This window comes from Pyrgilauda ruficollis, unplaced genomic scaffold, assembly GCF_017590135.1.
Source record: "Pyrgilauda ruficollis isolate IOZ18807 unplaced genomic scaffold, ASM1759013v1 scaffold722, whole genome shotgun sequence".
Lineage (NCBI taxonomy): Eukaryota > Metazoa > Chordata > Aves > Passeriformes > Passeridae > Pyrgilauda > Pyrgilauda ruficollis.
In genome coordinates, this window is record NW_024529067.1 from 1 (window position 1) to 18,939 (window position 18,939).

Genomic DNA, 18,939 nt, shown 5'->3' on the forward strand with positions numbered 1-18,939 from the left:
TTTGGGGAATAATATTGAATTTTGGGTGTTCTCGGGCATTTCGGGAGCGGGGCTCGCAGCCCGGCCCGGGAGTGTTTTGATTTATTTTTATAAATCGCATTTCTATTAATTTATTTCCGTGAATTCTGTTCACTCTCCAGTTCCGTGTTCGTTGCGTCAGGCCGAGCGTTTCGTTATTTAGGATTTATTGTGGTTTTTGGGTATTTTATATCAAAAAAAGCTTAAATTTTTAATGTTAAATATCGATATTCTATTTATTTATGATATATTTGATTCTATTATATACTGTATGTTATAAATGATATATTTTATATGTTATAAATGATAGATCTGATGTTATAAATTATGTATTAGGTATTATAAATTACCTGGTTTGTATTAAATATGGTAAATTATATATTTTCTGTTAGGTTTGATTAAATATTTATTTGATCGTGTATTTTATGTGGTTTTTGTTGTGTTTTATGTTCTTGGTGTTTCCACTTTTCCCGGTTTTGTTGTTGCAAGAAATGGATGGATGAGAGAAAATTTTAAAAATTGAAAGGAAAATAAAAATAAAAAATAAAAATAAAAATAAAAAGGAAAATAAAAATAAAAATAATAAAAATAAAAATAAAAATAAAAAGGAAAATAAAATAAAAAGGAAAATAAAAATAAATATTAAAAAATAAAAATAAAAAATAAAAATAAAAAATAAAAATAAAAAATAAAAATAAAAAATAAAAATAAAAATAAAAATAAAAAGGAAAATAAAATAAAAAGGAAAATAAAAATAAATATTAAAAAATAAAAATAAAAAATAAAAATAAAAAATAAAAATAAAAAATAAAAATAAAAAATAAAAATAAAAATAAAAATAAAAAGGAAAATAAAATAAAAAGGAAAATAAAAATAAATATTAAAAAATAAAAATAAAAAATAAAAATAAAAAATAAAAATAAAAAATAAAAATAAAAAATAAAAATAAAAATAAAAATAAAAAGGAAAATAAAATAAAAAGGAAAATAAAAATAAATATTAAAAAATAAAAATAAAAAATAAAAATAAAAAATAAAAATAAAAAATAAAAATAAAAAATAAAAATAAAAATAAAAATAAAAAGGAAAATAAAATAAAAAGGAAAATAAAAATAAATATTAAAAAATAAAAATAAAAAATAAAAATAAAAAATAAAAATAAAAAATAAAAATAAAAAATAAAAATAAAAATAAAAATAAAAAGGAAAATAAAATAAAAAGGAAAATAAAAATAAATATTAAAAAATAAAAATAAAAAATAAAAATAAAAAATAAAAATAAAAAATAAAAATAAAAAATAAAAATAAAAATAAAAATAAAAAGGAAAATAAAATAAAAAGGAAAATAAAAATAAATATTAAAAAATAAAAATAAAAAATAAAAATAAAAAATAAAAATAAAAAATAAAAATAAAAAATAAAAATAAAAATAAAAATAAAAAGGAAAATAAAATAAAAAGGAAAATAAAAATAAATATTAAAAAATAAAAATAAAAAATAAAAATAAAAAATAAAAATAAAAAATAAAAATAAAAAATAAAAATAAAAATAAAAATAAAAAGGAAAATAAAATAAAAAGTGTCTGTGTCACTCACAGGTGTGACAGCCAGGTGTGCGACGGGGTCACAGGTGTGCAAAGGTGTCACAGGTGTGCAAAGGTGTCACAGGTACACACAGGTGTGCAAAGGTGTCAGTGTCACTCACAGGTGTGACAGCCCAGGTGTGCAGAGGTGTCACAGGTGTTACAGGTGTCTGCGTCACTCACAGGTGAACAAAGGTGTCCCCAAATCCTCAATGTCACTCACAGGTGTGACAGCCAGGTGTGTGACGGGGTCACAGGTGTGCAAAAGTGTCACGGTGTGTCGCACTCACCTGTGTGACAGTGTCACAGGTGTCTGTGTCACTCACAGGTGAGCAAAGGTGTCACAGGTGTCACAGGTGTCACACTCACCTGTGTGACGGTGTCACTTCAGTGTCACTCACAGGTGTGTAAAGGTGTCACAGGTACACACAGGTGTCACAGGTGTCACAGGTGTCTGTCACACTCACTGTGTGACGGTGTCACCTCGGTGTCACTCTCAGGTGTCACAGGTGCCACAGGTGTCACACTCACTGTGTGACGGTGTCACCTCAGTGTCACTCTCAGGTGTGTAAAGGTGTCACAGGTACACACAGGTGTCACAGGTGTCACAGGTGTCTGTCACACTCACTGTGTGACGGTGTCACCTCAGTGTCACTCTCAGGTGTCACAGGTGTCACAGGTGTCACAGGTGTCACAGGTGTCACAGGTGTCTGTCACACTCACTGTGTGACGGTGTCACCTCAGTGTCACTCTCAGGTGTCACAGGTGCCCCCCCCGCCCAGGTGCACCCAGACAAAAACCCTTTACAACCAATTAAAAAATTAAGATTTAAAACATTTGAAGGTGGAGGAGGAAAGAGAGAATTCCGGAATTCGGGAACGGCCGTCCCAGCCCGGCTCGGAATTCCCGGGATTTCACCGCCCGGACGGGATCCCAGCCCCGGCGCCTCGGGGAGAGGGACACAAAAGGGCCCAAAGTGACACAAAGGGACCCAAAGTGACCCAAAGTGACACAAAAGGGCCCAAAGTGACCCAAAGTGACACAAAAGGGCCCAAAGTGACCCAAAAGGGCCCAAAGTGACCCAAAGTGACACAAAAGGACCCAAAGTGACCCAAAGTGACACAAAAGGGCCCAAAAGGACACAAAAGGGCCCAAAGTGACCCAAAGTGACACAAAAGGGCCCAAAAGGACACAAAAGGACCCAAAGTGACCCAAAAGGACCCAAAGTGACCCAAAAGGACCCAAGATGACCTGAAAAGGCCCCAAAAGGCCCCAAAATGACCCGGAAAGGCCCCAAAAGGACCCAGAATGACCCAAAATGCCCCAAACTGAAGGAAGGGGCGGGAAAATCCTGCCGGGAATCTCCGAAGCCGAGGGAGATGAAAGGGGGGGATGGGAACGGGGCTGCCTCCGATGTTTGGGGTCTGTGGCACCCCAAAAACGGAAATTCCCGGGAATTGTAATGGGAATGGGGTACCGGGAATGGGGGTGGGATACTGGGAATGGGAATGGGACTGGGAATGGGGAGAAGGAATGGGAATGGGATACTGGGAATGGGGGTGGGATACTGGGAATGGGATACTGGGAATGAGATACTGGGAATGGGATACTGGGAATGGGGGTGGGATACTGGGAATGGGATACTGGGAATGGGATACTGGGAATGGGAACGGGGCCGCCGCCCATGTTTGGGGTTCGTGGCACCCCAAAAACGGAAATTCCCGATTTCCTGGGGATTGTCCCCACTGGGGAGGGGACAGAGAATGGGATTGGGATTGGGTATGGGGGCAGGGAATGGGAATGGGAATGAGATGCTGGGAATGGGGACAGGGAATGGGGACAGGGAATGGGATAAAGGGAAGGGGAATGGGAATGGGAATGGGAATGGGAATGGGATAAAGGGAAGGGGGACCGGGAATGGGGACAGGGAATGGGATAAAGGGAATGGGGACCAGGAATGGGGACCGGGAATGGGGAAAGGACCGGGAATGGGGACAGGGACACAGGGAAGGGGAATGGGAATGGGAATGGGGACAAGATAAAGGGAATGGGGACAGGGAATGGGGACAAGGAATGGGATACGGGGAATGGGGATGGGAATGGGGACAGGGACACAGGGAAGGGGAATGGGAATGGGAATGGGATAGGGATGGGATACAGGGAAGGGGGACTGCGAATGGGGACAGGGATTGAGATTGGGATACTGGGAATGGGGTGGAGATGGGAATGGGACAAGGAAGGGAAGGGGACAGGGAATGGGAATGGGGTAGGGAATGGGAATGGGAATGGGATAGGGATGGGATACAGGGAATGGGGATGGTACGGGGACAGGGAACGGGGAAAGGGGACAGGGATTGAGATTGGGATACTGGGAATGGGATATTGGGAATGGGGTGGAGATGGGAATAGGAATGGGAATGGGGTGGAGATGGGAACGGGAATGGGAATGGGGTGGGAATGGGGTGGAACCCTGAAAATTCCGACTTTAACTGGGCCGAAACTTTCTCTTCTTAGCCCGGATTTATCGGCCCTGATCGTGAATTATTAATTTATGATAAATTTAATTAATTTCATCCATTTTTTGGGTGGGGTTGGAGGGGATTTGGGGGCTTTGAAAAACAACAAAAAACCACCAGAGACGGAAATAAAACAAATCCACACCGAGCGCTTTTATTGACCACGGAGACCGTCACAGAACGCACCAAAATTCCCTTTTTATTGCAATTTTACAACGAGCAGGAGGGGGGGAAAGTCAATAATTCCATTTTTCCATTTTCTCCGCTCAAAAAACACAAAAAAAACCACCACAAAACCCCCTCGGAGCAGCTTTTTGGGGCAAATAAATGGAATTTTTGCCTTTTTTTGCTCCCTTGGTGATGGTTTTTTTCAAATTTCTTCCCCCTCCCCGCCCCCAAAATTGAGATTTTTCGGCTTTTTTTTTGTCCCCCTCGCCAAAATTTGGCGGTTCCTGTGCATTTGGGGGAAAAAAATCACAATATTTTGGTTTATTTTGAAATATTTTTGTGGTTTTAACCCCCCAACCCCCCCCAAGGTTTTCTCTTAACCCCCCCCAGGTTTCCTGCACCCCAAAATAAATAGAAAATAAATAGAAAATTAATTAAAAATCAATAAAAAAAATAAATAAAACCCTGAAAAAGGGGGTGAAAAACCCGTTTTTGGAAAGTTCCTCCAGGTGCGGCCACCTGGGCTCATGCGACCTCTGACATGCAGCTAAAATGGGGGGGTTAATTAAATAATAATTACAATAATTAAATATTATTAATAATAAAAATAACAGGGGGAATTGAAAGCGGGGTGGAGTTTTTGGCACGCACAGGGGATTAATAAAAGAATAATTAAAGTAATTAAATGTTAACAATAAGTGGGAGAATTGAAAGAGGGGTCAAGCTTTGACAGGCACAGGGGATTAATAAAAGAATAATAATTAAAATAATTAATTAATAATAATTGGGAGAATTGAAAGAGGGGTCAAGCTTTGACAGGCACAGGGGATTAATAAAAGAATAATAATTAAAATAATTAATTAATAATAATTGGGAGAATTGAAAGAGGGGTCAAGCTTTGACAGGCACAGGGGATTAATAAAAGAATAATAATTAAAATAATTAATTAATAATAATTGGGAGAATTGAAAGAGGGGTCAAGCTTTGACACACACAGGGGATTAATAAAAATATTAATAATAATAAATAATAATTTTAAAATTTAAAAAATAGAGGGAATTTAGGGGGAGTTTTGACATATAGGGGGATTAATAATAATAATAATAATAACAATAATAATAATAATAATAATAATAACAACCCTTTTAAAAAGCTGATTTTTGACACCCGCAGAGGGTTTAATTAAATAATAACATTAATAATAATAATAATAACAAGAAAATACCAACAACCAAGGGAGAATTCCTCGCCCCCCGAGGCCAAAACCCCCCAAAACAACACAAAAACCCCAAATATAGAGATTTATATATTAGAATCTATCCAAGCCAGAGTCCCCGCACGGCGCGGATTTTTGGGGTGGGAAATTGGGAAATTCGCATTTTTCCTCAAAAGCTGGGCGGGAAATCCGGAATTTTCGTTATAACCTGGGCGAAAAATCAGAATTTCTCTTCTAATCTGGGTGGAAAATCGGAATTTTTCCTCAAAATCCGAATTTCCTGTCCCAGCCTGTGCAGAAAACCGGAATTCCCGTTACAACCAGGACAGAAAAATCCCAATTTTTGCTGCATCTCAGGCGGAAAAATCCGAATTTTTTGGAATTCCCCAATCCGTGCGGAAACCCAGATTCTGGATACGGCCTGGGTGGGAAAATCCGGATTTTTCGCTATAACCTGGGCAGAAAAATTCGAATTTTTGTTACACCCCGGGCAGAAAAATCCCAAATTTTCAAATTTCTGCTACAACCCAGGTAGAAAAATCTGAATTCTTGCTACAACCAGGGCAGAAAAATCAAAATTTCTGCTCCATCCAGGCAGAAAAATCTGAATTTTTCACATTTTTACTACACATTGCGCAGTAAAAATCTGAATTTTTAGACTTTTTCGCTGTAACCTGGGCAGAAAAATCCGAATTTTCCTACTTTTTCTTTATAACTTGGGCAGAAAAATCCGAATTTCTGCTGTAACCTGGTCCGAAAAATCCGATTTTTCCTACTTTTTCTTTATAACTTGGGCAGAAAAATCCGAATTTTCCGAATTTCCGCTACAACCCGGGCAGAAAATCCCGAATTTCCTCTCTAACCCAGGCAGAAAAACCCGAATTTTTCGACTTTTCCGCTCTAACCGGAGGAGAAAAATCCGATTTTTCCTACTTTTTCCTTATAACTTGGGCAGAAAAATCCGACTTTCCGCTCTAACCCGGGCAGAAAAACCCGAATTTTTCGACTTTTCCTTATAACCCGGGCAGAAAAACCCGAATTTTTCGAGTTTCCCGCTCTAACCGGGGCAGCAAAACCCGAATTCCCGATTTCCCCCGTCACCCCCGGCTCCCCGCGCGCTCCCGTTACAACCTGGTGATGTCCTCGGCGCGCTCCGCGGGCTCGGCGGGCGCGGGCGCCGCGCGGGTTTTGGTGTTGGGCAATTTGTGATCTTTTTTCCACTTCATGCGGCGGTTCTGGAACCAGATCTTGATCTGGCGCTCGCTCAGGCTCAGGGCGTGCGCGATCTCGATGCGGCGCCGCCGGGTCAGGTAGCGGTTGTAGTGGAACTCCTTCTCCAGCTCCAGCACCTGCTGCCGCGTGTACGCCGTGCGGGAGCGCTTGGGCTCGCCCCCCGAGAAGTTGGGGTTCACTGGAGACGGGGGGGAAAGGGGGGGAGCGGGGTGTTTGGGGATTATAGGGGGGTGTATGGGGGAAAAGTGGGGGAAAATGGGAAAAAAGGAAAAAATGTATAGGGGGAATAAAGGGGGAAATTAAAGGGAAAAAAAGGTGGAAAAAGGGGAAAAAAAGGGGAAATGGATAGAGGGAGTAAAGGGGGAAAATATAGGGAGGGAAAGGGGGAAAAAGAGTAAAAAATAGGATAGAAAAAAATCAAATTAATAGGAAAAAACCCACCAAAAATCAGGTTGATAGACAAATAAATACAGGGGGAAAAATCAGATTAAAGGGAAAGAAAAATGCGCCAAAAATCGGGTTAACAGAACAAAAAAAAAACAAAAAAACCCCCAAAAAATAAAAAAAAAAGGGAAAAAAGGAGGTAAACAAGGAGGGAAAAAAAAAAAAAACCCAGGGCAACAGGAAAAAAATGCAGTAAAAAATGAGGTAAAAAGGGAAAAAACATAGGAATAAAAATTAAGGTTAACAGGGGGGGAAAATTAAGGTTAACAAAAAAAATAAATTAAATAAAATCAGAGAAAATATACTTTACAATAATCAAGTTAATAAAAAAATGTGGTGAAAAAATAAATAAATAAAATAATTAAATTAGGTAAGCAGGGGAAAAAAGGCCAAAAAATTGAATTAATGGAGAAAAATAAAAGAAAAGAATCAAATGAACAGAAAAACAGCAAATATTCAAAAATATAAAAAATACAAAAAAAAAAGAGCAATAAAAGTCAAATACGGAAGAAACCGAGGTTAAATAAATCAAATAAAGGCAAAAAAAAACCAGAAAAAATATTAAATGAACAGAGAAAAACACGGCGAGGAAAGAAAACAAAAGCAGGAAAGAAAAATCCAGAAAAAAATGAAATAAACAAAAAAAAAATCAAAGAAAAATAAATAAATAAAAAGCAAAGAAAACAAGAAAAAAAAAAAACGAAACAAAAAAAAATTAAAAAAAAAAATGGATGAAGATAAGAAAGGAGAAGGAGAAGAAATAAAAGGACAAAATAAAAGTGGGAAAAAATTAAATTACGAAGTAAATAAAGGGCGGAAAGGAGAAGGAGGAGAAAAGTCAAAGGACAAAATAAAAAGTGGAGAAAAAAAATTAAAAATTCATAAATAAAGGGAGGAAAGGAGGAGAAAAAGCAGTGGAAAAAAATGAAAATTAAAAAATAAATACAGAAAGAAGAAAAGGAGAGGGAGAAGAAAACCTAAAGGACAGAAATCCCTGGAAATTCAATTAAAAATTAAATTAAAAAGGAAGGAAAGGAGCGAGAAGGAAACCCAACAGGGGGAAAAAAAAAAAAAAGGGGGGGAAATTAAAATTTAAAAAAATTTAATAAGAAAAGGAAAAAAAGGAGAAGAAAACTCAATGGGAAAAAAATAAAAAATAAAATAAAATAAAAAATAATTAAATGAGGGAGGAAAGGAGAAGAAAACACAACGCAAAAAAAAAAAATTAATATTAAATAAATTAATTAAGAAGAAAAGGAGAAGGAGAGGAAAAATAACCCCGAACGCACAAAATCCTCCAAAAATCCCCAAATTCAACCCAAAACACGGCAAGAAACCCCAGGAACAGAAGGAGCGAACCCCAAAATCCCGAGAAAAAACCCAAATATCGGCAAGGAGGGCTCCCCCCGCTGGGAAAAGGGGAATAAAAATGAGTCAAAATGAATTAAAAATGAATAAAAACGAAGAAAAATTGGTAAAAAAGTGGATGAAAAAGTGAAGAAAATGAATTCAAAACGGATAAATAAGCGAAACAAAAAGTGAATGGAAAAGCGAATTAAAAATGAAGGAAAATGAATAAAAAAAGTGAATTAAAAAGTGAATAAAATGAATTAAAAATGGATAAATAAGTGAATCGAAAAGCGAATTAAAAATTAATAAAAATGAATTTAAAAGTGAATAAAAAATGAATTTAAAAAGTGAATGAAACTGTGAATAAAACGAATTAAAAACGGATAAATAAGCGAATCAAAAAGCGAGTTAAAAAGGGAATTAAAAATGAATAAAAATGAATAAAAATTAATAAAAAAGTAAATAAAAATGAATTTAAAAAGTGAACGAAACACTGAATAAAACGAATTAAAAACGAATAAATAAGCGAATCAAAAAGCGAGTTAAAAATTATTACACAAGCGAATAAAAAAAGCGATTTTTTTTTTTTAAATGGAGTGAATAAAATAAATTCAAAACGAATAAATAAGTGAATCAAAAAGCGAGTTAAAAATGATTACACAAGCGAATAAAAAAAGCGATTTTTTTTTTTTTAAATGGCAATAAAACAGTGAACGAAAAGGGCTGAAAACAGCGAATAAAAGTGAACAAACCGCGCGGGATGCCGCGGAGCGCGCCCGTCAAATCGGGATTTACGGCCGGGGTAAATCCGCTCCGCGGGGCGCGCCCGCGGAATCCCCAAAAAAATCCCAAATCCGGGCCCGGAGCGGGAAAAAAGCGAATTTTTGGGGGGGTCGGGGTGAGGATGGGCAGAGAAATGGGGCGGGAAAAGGGAAAAAAAGCGAATTTTGGGGGGAAATTGGGGGGATCAAAGGCAAAAATAAAGGTTTTTTTTAATAGAGGATTGAGTGAGGATGGGCAGGGAAATGGGGCGGGAAAAGGGAAAAAAAGGGAATTTTGGGGGAGAATTGGGCGGGAATCGAAGGAGAAATAAAGTTATTTTTTAAATAGAGAATTGAGTGAGGATGGGCAGGGAAATGGGGCGGGAAAGGGGAAATAAAGGGAATTTTTGGTGGAAAATTGGGAGGAATCAAAGGCAAAAATAAAGTTATTTTTTAATAGAGGATTGAGTGAGGATGGGGAGAGAAATGGGGAGGAAAAAGGGAAATAAAGGGAATTTTTTGGGGAGAATTGGAGGGAAATCGGGTGTGGAGGTAAAAATAAAGTGGATTTTTGGTGGAGAATTGAGGAGGAATCGAAGGAGAAATAAAGTTATTTTTTAATAGAGAATGGAGTGAGGATGGGGAGGGAAATGGGGAGGAAAAAGGGAAATAAAGAGAATTTTTGATGGAGAAAAGGCTGAGGATGGGGAGGGAAATCAAAGGGGAAATGAGATTATTTTTTAATAGAGAAAAGGCTGAGGATGGGGAGGGAAATCAGTCAAAAAGGGGGAAATAAAGATATTTTTTAACAGCGAACAGAGTGAAAATTGGGAGGGAAATGAAGTTCTTTTTGAGCAGAGAGGATGGGGAGGGAAATCATGAGTGGAGGTGAAAATAAAGTTATTTTTTAACAGAGAATGGAGTGAGGGTGGGAAGGGGGAGGAAAAAAAAAGTTATTTTTTTAGCCGGGACAGAGTGAGGAAATCCAAGGAAAAATAAATTTATTTTTAGCAGAGAGGATGTGGAGAAAAAAGAGGCACAGAGGTAAAAAATAAAGTTATTTTTTTTAGGATGATGAGGAGAAATTAAATTGGTTTTTAGGAGAGAAAAGAGGAATGGTGCAGGAAAACAAAGGGAGAAATAAAGTTAATTTTTAGCAGGGACAGGGAGAGGAAGGCGTGGAAATCCAAGGAAAAATAAATTTATTTTTAGCAGGGAAAGAGAGAGGAAGGTGTGGAAATCCAAGGAAAAATAAATTTATTTTTATGGGGAGAGAAATGGGGAGGAAAAAGGGAAATAAAGGGAATTTTTGGGGAGAATTGGAGGGAAATCGGGTGTGGAGGTAAAAATAAAGTGGATTTTTGGTGGAGAATTGAGGAGGAATCGAAGGAGAAATAAAGTTATTTTTTAATAGAGAATTGAGTGAGGATGGGGAGGGAAATGGGGAGGAAAAAGGGAAATAAAGTGAATTTTTGGTGGAGAAAAGGCTGAGGATGGGGAGGGAAATCAAAGGGGAAATGAGATTATTTTTTAATAGAGAAAAGGCTGAGGATGGGGAGGGAAATCAGTCAAAAAGGGGGAAATAAAGATATTTTTTAACAGAGAACAGAGTGAAAATTGGGAGGGAAATGAAGTTCTTTTTGAGCAGAGAGGATGGGGAGGGAAATCATGAGTGGAGGTGAAAATAAAGTTATTTTTTAACAGAGAATGGAGTGAGGGTGGGAAGGGGGAGGAAAAAAAAAGTTATTTTTTTAGCCGGGACAGAGTGAGGAAATCCAAGGAAAAATAAATTTATTTTTAGCAGAGAGGATGTGGAGAAAAAAGAGGCACAGAGGTAAAAAATAAAGTTATTTTTTTTTAGGATGATGAGGAGAAATTAAATTGGTTTTTAGGAGAGAAAAGAGGAATGGTGCAGGAAAACAAAGGGAGAAATAAAGTTAATTTTTAGCAGGGACAGGGAGAGGAAGATGTGGAAATCCAAGGAAAAATAAATTTATTTTTAGCAGGGACAGAGAGAGGAAGGTGCAGGGAAAGAGGCCGCGAGGAGGAGAAATAAAGTGAATTTTTAGCCGGGGCAGAGTGAGGGTGGCGTGGAATCAAAGGGGAAAATAAAGTTATTTTTTAACAGGGGGCAGAGCCAGGGTGGGAAAAGAGGAGCGGGAAGTGAAGTTATTTTTTAACAGAGTGAGGGTGGAGAGGGAAACCAAACCAGAGGGGAAAATAAAGTTAATTTTAGCAGAGAGAGCGAAAACGGTGCGGGAAATCATGAAAAATGAAGTTATTTATTAGCAGAGAGGGGGAAAACAAAGGCAAAAATGAAATTTTTTATTAGCAGAGAGAGGGGAAACAAAGGCAAAAATAAAGTTATTTATTAGCAGAGAGGGAAAACAAAGGCAAAAATAAAGTTATTTATTAGCAGAGAGGGAAAACAAAGGCAAAAATGAAGTTATTTCTTAGCAGAGAGAGAAAACAAAGGCAAAAATGAAGTTATTTCTTAGCAGAGAGAGGGAAAACAGAGGCAAAAATAAAGTTATTTATTAGCAGAGAGGGAAAACAAAGGCAAAAATGAAGTTATTTATTAGCAGAGAGAGGGAAAACAGAGGCAAAAATAAAGTTATTTATTAGCAGAGAGGGAAAACAAAGGCAAAAATGAAGTTATTTATTAGCAGAGAGAGGGAAAACAAAGGCAAAAATAAAGTTATTTATTAGCAGAGAGGGAAAACAAAGGCAAAAATAAAGTTATTTATTAGCAGAGAGGGAAAACAAAGGCAAAAATGAAGTTATTTCTTAGCAGAGAGAGGGAAAACAGAGGCAAAAATAAAGTTATTTATTAGCAGAGAGGGAAAACAAAGGCAAAAATGAAGTTATTTATTAGCAGAGAGAGGGAAAACAGAGGCAAAAATAAAGTTATTTATTAGCAGAGAGGGAAAACAAAGGCAAAAATGAAGTTATTTATTAGCAGAGAGAGGGAAAACAAAGGCAAAAATAAAGTTATTTATTAGCAGAGAGGGAAAACAAAGGCAAAAATAAAGTTATTTATTAGCAGAGAGGGAAAACAAAGGCAAAAATGAAGTTATTTCTTAGCAGAGAGAGGGAAAACAGAGGCAAAAATAAAGTTATTTATTAGCAGAGAGGGAAAACAAAGGCAAAAATGAAGTTATTTATTAGCAGAGAGAGGGAAAACAGAGGCAAAAATAAAGTTATTTATTAGCAGAGAGGGAAAACAAAGGCAAAAATGAAGTTATTTATTAGCAGAGAGAGGGAAAACAAAGGCAAAAATAAAGTTATTTATTAGCAGAGAGGGAAAACAAAGGCAAAAATAAAGTTATTTATTAGCAGAGAGGGAAAACAAAGGCAAAAATGAAGTTATTTCTTAGCAGAGAGAGGGAAAACAGAGGCAAAAATAAAGTTATTTATTAGCAGAGAGGGAAAACAAAGGCAAAAATGAAGTTATTTATTAGCAGAGAGAGGGAAAACAGAGGCAAAAATAAAGTTATTTATTAGCAGAGAGGGAAAACAAAGGCAAAAATGAAGTTATTTCGGGACAAAGTGAGGATGAGGAGGGACGGCAGAGGTGGGAATAAAGTTCTTTTTGAGCAGAGAAGCTCAAGGAAATGCAAGGCGAAAATGAAGTTATTTCTCACCAGCGTGAGGATGATGAGGGAGATCAAAGCCGAAACTGGAGTTGGTTTGGAACAAAGTGAGGATGATGAAGGAAACCAGAGGTGGAAATAAAGTTCTTTTTTTTTTTTTTTTGAGGACGGTGGGGGAAACCAAAGTTAAATCAAAGTTATTCCTGAGCAGAGTGAAGATGCCGAAGGAAATCAAAGGTAAAAATGAAATTCTTCCCAAGCAGAGAGGTGAGGAGGATGAGGGAAATCCAAAAGTCAAAAACAAAAAGTTCCTGCCGAGCAATGCCAGGAGGGAGCCAGGCCGGCTCGCCGAGCCCCTAAACTCCCAGGTTTTTCCCCAAACCGAAGTTTTTTCCCCCAGTCCCGGAATTTCCCCCCAATCCCGGAGTTTCCTTTCCTCAATCCGGGAGTTTCCTTTCCCCAATCCCGGAGGATTTTCCCCAAACCAGGAGGATTTTCCCCAATCCCTGAGGATTTTCCCCAATCCCGGAGTATTTTCTCCAATCCCGGAGTTTCCTTTCCCCAAACCCGGAGGATTTTCCCCAATCCCGGAGGATTTTCTCCAATCCCGGAGTTTCCTTTCCCCAATCCCGGAGTATTTTCCCCAAACCCGGAGGATTTTCTCCAATCCCGGAGGATTTTCCCCAAACCCGGAGTTTCCTTTCCCCAATCCCGGAGTATTTTCCCCAATCCCGGAGGATTTTCCCCACGGACTTTCCAAACCCGGAGTATTTTCTCCAATCCCGGAGTTTCCTTTCCCCAAACCCGGAGGATTTTCCCCAATCCCGGAGGATTTTCTCCAATCCCGGAGGATTTTCCCCAAACCCGGAGTTTCCTTTCCCCAATCCCGGAGGATTTTCCCCAATCCCGGAGGATTTTCCCCAATCCCGGAGTTTTCTTTCCCCAATCCCGGAGTATTTTCCCCAAACCCGGAGGATTTTCCCCAATCCCGGAGTATTTTCCCCAATCCCGGAGGATTTTCCCCACGGATTTTTCCCCAATCCGAGGGGTTTCCTCCAATCCCGGAGTTTGTTTTCCCCAATCCGGGAATTTTTTCCCCCAACCCCTGAGGTTTTTTTTTCCCCCTGGAGTTTACCTCTAACCCGAACTTCTTTTTCCCCCTGGAGTTTTCTCCCCTAAACCCTTTTTTTTCTCCCTAGTACCTTTTTTTCCCTCCTAATCCCGTTTTTTCCCCTCTTAATCCCATTTTTTCCCCTCCTAATCCCGTTTTTTTCCCCTCTTAATCCTGTTTTTTCCCCTCCAAATCCGTTTTTTCCCCCCAAATCCTGTTTTTTCCCCCCAAATCCCTTTTTTTTCCCCCAAATCCCCTTTTTTTCCCCCCAAATCCCCGTTTTTTCCCCTCTTAATCCCGTTTTTTCCCCCCCAAATCCCCGTTTTTTCCCCCCAAATCCCGTTTTATTCCCCCCAAATCCCGTTTTTTCCCCCCCAAATCCCCTTTTCCCCCCCAAATCCCGTCTTTCCCCGTCTCCTACCGGTGCTGACGTGGATTTTCTTCATCCAGGGGTAGACCACCGGCGCCTTCCCCGCCGCCCCTCGCTGCCCCTCGGGCTCCCCGCACGGCGCCGGCCCCGGGGGCTCGCAGAGCTGCGGCTTCTCCGCCAGGTGCTGCCTCCCTCCTCCTCCTCCTCCTCCCCCCGCTCCGCGGAGCCCCCCGCAGCCGAAGGGGCGCTCGGGGAAAGCCCCGCGGGTCCCCCCGAAAATCTCGGCGTGCTGCTGCGGGAAGCCGGGCTCCCTCCGCCCGTAGAACTCGGCGCCGGGCTCGGGGATGTAATTATTCTGCGAATATTCCTCGCATGGAGGGAATTTCGGATCGATGTAGTTAGAGTCCATCAAATAAGAGCTCATGATCATTAATTTCTGGAGTGGAAAATAATTTTTCTCGCTTTGTCGTTTTTCTGCTCCATAAAGCCCTCCTACTCGCGGCCGCCCCGTAAAGTTACTTTCACCATGTGACGGACGCGGCCAATCGCGCCCGGCCCGCGGGCCCCGGATCAGGAACCCAAAGAGGAGAGAAATTCACCCAAAACGGGGGGGGCACACGTGGGAGGGACGGGGGGGACACAGGGACCCGGATCGGGCGGCGGAAGGGGCGGAAAATTGGCCAGAATTGGGCTGGGAGGAGAGGGAGGGTGAGGGGAGAGCTCAGAGCGGGGGTTGGAGAGGAAAATTCCGGGGAATTCACCCAAATTGTGATGGGGATGAGTGGGAGGGGGATTTGGTCAAGGGAGTGCCCAGAGCTGGGATAAGGGAGCGAAAATTCCGTGGAATTCACCCAAATTGTGATGGAGAGCAGTGGGAGGGTGACGGGAGATCCCAGGCCATGGGCAAGGGAGTGAAAATTCCATGAAACTCACCCAAATTGTGATGGAGAAGAGTGGGAGGGTGATTTGGGTCAAGGGAGTTCCCAGAGTTGGGATAAAGGAGCAAAAATTCTGTGAAATTCGCCCAAGTTGTGATGGTGAAAAGTGGAAAGGGGATTTGGGTCAAGGGAGTGCCCAGAGCAGGGATAAGGGAGCGAAAATGCCAAAAATTCACCCAAATTGTGATGGAGAAGAGTGGGAGGGTCAGGGGAGATCCCAGGCCAGTGATAAGGGAGCAGAAACGCCATAAAATTCACCCAAATTGTGATGGACCCAGGCCAGTGATAAGGGAGCAGAAATGCCATGAAATTCACCCAAATTGTGATGGAGAAGAGTGGGAGGGGGATTTGGGTCAAGGGAGTGCCCAGAGCTGGGATAAGGGAGCGAAAATTCCGTGGAATTCACCCAAATTGTGATGGAGAGCAGTGGGAGGGTGAGGGGAGATCCCAGGCCAGTGATAAGGGAGCAGAAAGGCCATAAAATTCACCCAAATTGTGATGGGGAACGGTGGGAGGGGGATTTGGGTCAAGGGAGTGCCCAGAGCAGGGATACGGGAGGGAAAATGCCAAAAATTCACCCAAATTGTGATGGGGAAGAGTGGGAGGGGAAGGGGTTAACTCAGGCCATGGGTAAGGGAGCGAAAATTCCATAAAATTCCATAAAATCAAAAATTCCATTAAAATTCCATTGAAAATCCATTAAAATTCCACAAAATTCCATAAAAATTCCACAAAAATTCCATAAAAATTCCACAAAAATTCCATAAAATTCCACAAAATTCCATAAAAATTCCATAAAAATTCCACAAAATTCCATTAAAAATTCCATAAAATTCCATAAAAATTCCATTTAAATTCCATAAAAATTCCATAAAAATTCCATTAAAAATCCATAAAAATTCCATAAAAATTCCATAAAATTCCATAAAATTCCATCAAGTTCCGTAAAGTCCCCGAGCTGTGGTGGGGATGGGTGGAATTGAGATTTGGGGGGAGGGGCGAGCCCAGGCCGCGCGTGAGGGAGAGAAAATCCCATCAATTTGCCCCAAATTGTGGTGGGAAGCAGCGGGAGGGGGGACCAAGGGCCGGGAACCAAAATCCCCCAAAATTCCCCCAAATCTCAGCTGGGGCCGAGGAGCCAGGCCAGGACTGGAGAAGGGAGGAAAAAACTCCCTAAAATTGCCCCAAATTTGGGAGCTGGAGCGGGTTGGGATGGGTTGGGGTGGTTTGGGATGGTTTGGGGTGAGTTTGGGGGGATTTGGGGACGTTTTTGGGATGGTTTTGGTTGTATTTGGAAGGATTTAGGATGGTTTGGGGTGGGTTTGGGGTCACTTGGGACGGTTTCCGTGGCTTTAGGGTGGGTTTGGGATGAGTTTGGGTGGGTTTGGGATGAGTTGGGGTGGTTTGGGGTGATTTCTGTGGATTTAGGGTGGGTTTGGGGTGATTTGGGGTGGTTTGGATGGTCTGTGTGGATTTGGGATGGGTTGGGGTGGTTTGCAGAGGTTTGGGATGATTTTGGGGTGATTTGGGGTGCTTTAGGACGTGCTGTGGATATTTTGAGGTGCTTTGGGCCTGTTTTGGGTGGCTTGGGGCAGCTTTGGGCGGATTTGGGGCTGTTTGGGGTGGTTTGGGGTGGTTTGGGATGGTTTGGGGTGGTTTAGGGTGATTTGGGGTTGTTTGGGGCGGTTTTGGGGAGGTTTAGGATGATTTGGGTGAGTTTTGGATATTTGGGGTGGTTTAGGATGGTTTGGGATTGTTTGGGGTGGTTTGGGATGATTTGGGGTTGTTTGGGGCGGTTTTGGGGAGGTTTAGGATGATTTGGGTGAGTTTTGGATATTTGGGGTGGTTTAGGATGGTTTGGGATTGTTTGGGGTGGTTTGGGATGATTTGGGGTTGTTTGGGGCGGTTTTGGGGAGGTTTAGGATGATTTGGGTGAGTTTTGGATATTTGGGGTGGTTTAGGATGGTTTGGGATTGTTTGGGGTGGTTTGGGATGATTTGGGGTTGTTTGGGGCGGTTTTGGGGAGGTTTAGGATGATTTGGGTGAGTTTTGGATATTTGGGGTGGTTTAGGATGGTTTGGGATTGTTTGGGGTGGTTTGGGATGATTTGGGGTTGTTTGGGGCGGTTTTGGGGAGGTTTAGGATGATTTGGGTGAGTTTTGGATATTTGGGGTGGTTTAGGATGGTTTGGGATTGTTCGATCTCCCCCAAAAACCCCCCAAAAAAGCCGAATTTTTGGGATTTCCGCTGGGAATTCCAACCCCCGGCACCCCGGCGATTTTTGGGCTTTTTTAAGGGTTTTTTTAGGATTTTTTTCGTGTTTTTTTCCTGTTTTTTTCGTGGTTTTTTCGGTTTTTTTAGGTTTTTTTTCCGTGGTTTTTCGGTTTTTTTCAGGTTTTTTCGGTTTTGTTTTTTTTTTTTTTTTTTTTTTTTTTTTTTTTTGTTGTTATTTTTTCGGTTTTTTCCGGTTTTTTCGAGTTTTTCCAGGTTTTTTTTTCGTGTTTTTTTCGTGGTTTTTTTCGGTTTTTCCCGGGTTTTTTTCCGTTTTTTTCGGATTTTTTTCTTTTTTTTTCGTTTTTTTTCGGGTTTTCCATCCCCCCGAGGCCTCGGGGTGAACAATTATCCCAGAAAAAAGCCCTTTCCCGGCCATATTTTACCCGCTAACAATAAAAGTGACACATAAAGTTAACTGTTTATGTTTTATTTATTAGCCCTAAATGTGCCAGCGGTGGCGGAGGCTTTGGGGCTGCTTGTTCCAGCTTTTTATGGGCTTGTAAAAAACCATAAATCACTCGCGGGAGCTCTTTTGTGCTCTCCCTGCTCGCGTTTCTATTTTATTTTTTTATTATTATTTCAAAAAAAAAATTAAAATTAAAATAGGATTTTATTTGGATTTTTCCCCCCCCTCCAATTCGGGGATTTAAAGGGAAAAAATTTAAATTAAAACGGGATTTTATTCGGATTTTTTTCCCTCCTGTTTGGGGATTTAAAGGACAGGAAAATTAAATTTAAATGGGATTTTATTGGGGCTTCCCCTCTTTTTTTTATTATTTTTTTAAGCCTCATAAAAGGAAAAAATAATTGAAATAAAAATAAAATTTGATTGGGGTTTCCCTTCTTTTATTGCTCGTTACGTCGCGCCTCGCCCCGTGTTTGTTTTTAATTTTTAATTATTATTAACGAGGTGGGAGCCGAGGGCCTCGATGACGTCAGCGGGCAGGGATTAATTAGGGACAGCCGCAATTAAAAAAGGCCAATCAGAACCTCCCTGGATTTGGGGCTTTTTTCCCTGGATTTGGGTTTTTTTATCCCCTTGAATTTTGGGGTTTTTTCCCCAATTTTGGGGTTTTTTTCCCCCCTAAATTTGGGAATTTTCCCCCTCTCCCGGATTTGAGTTTTTTTGCCTAAATTTGGGACTTTTTCCCCTCTAGATTTGGGGGTTTTCCTCCAAATTTGGGACTTTTCCCTCCTGGATTTGGGGTTTCCCCTCCCCCGGGTATTTAGGGTTCTTTCCCATAAATTTGGGATTTTTCTCCTGGATTTGGGAGGTTCCTCCGAAATTTGGGGGTTTTCCCTGGATTTGGGGATTTTCCTTCTAAATTTGGGGTTTTGTTCCCCTGGATTTGGGGGGTTTCCTCCTA

The 18,939-nt window shown here is 40.4% G+C and overlaps 1 protein-coding gene across 1 annotated transcript; it reads right to left on the reverse strand.

The window, feature by feature from the left end:
* Nucleotides 1–4,683: 4,683 nt before the first annotated feature.
* Nucleotides 4,684–14,790, reverse strand: LOC121363513 (homeobox protein Hox-C4-like). The gene is made up of 2 exons (XM_041485916.1): nucleotides 14,412–14,790; nucleotides 4,684–6,909 (listed from the first exon to the last, which is right to left on the reverse strand). Exons 1-2 carry the CDS (start codon nucleotides 14,788–14,790, stop codon nucleotides 6,623–6,625), a joined length of 666 nt encoding a protein of 221 aa, XP_041341850.1. The 3' UTR covers nucleotides 4,684–6,622.
* Nucleotides 14,791–18,939: the final 4,149 nt, after the last annotated feature.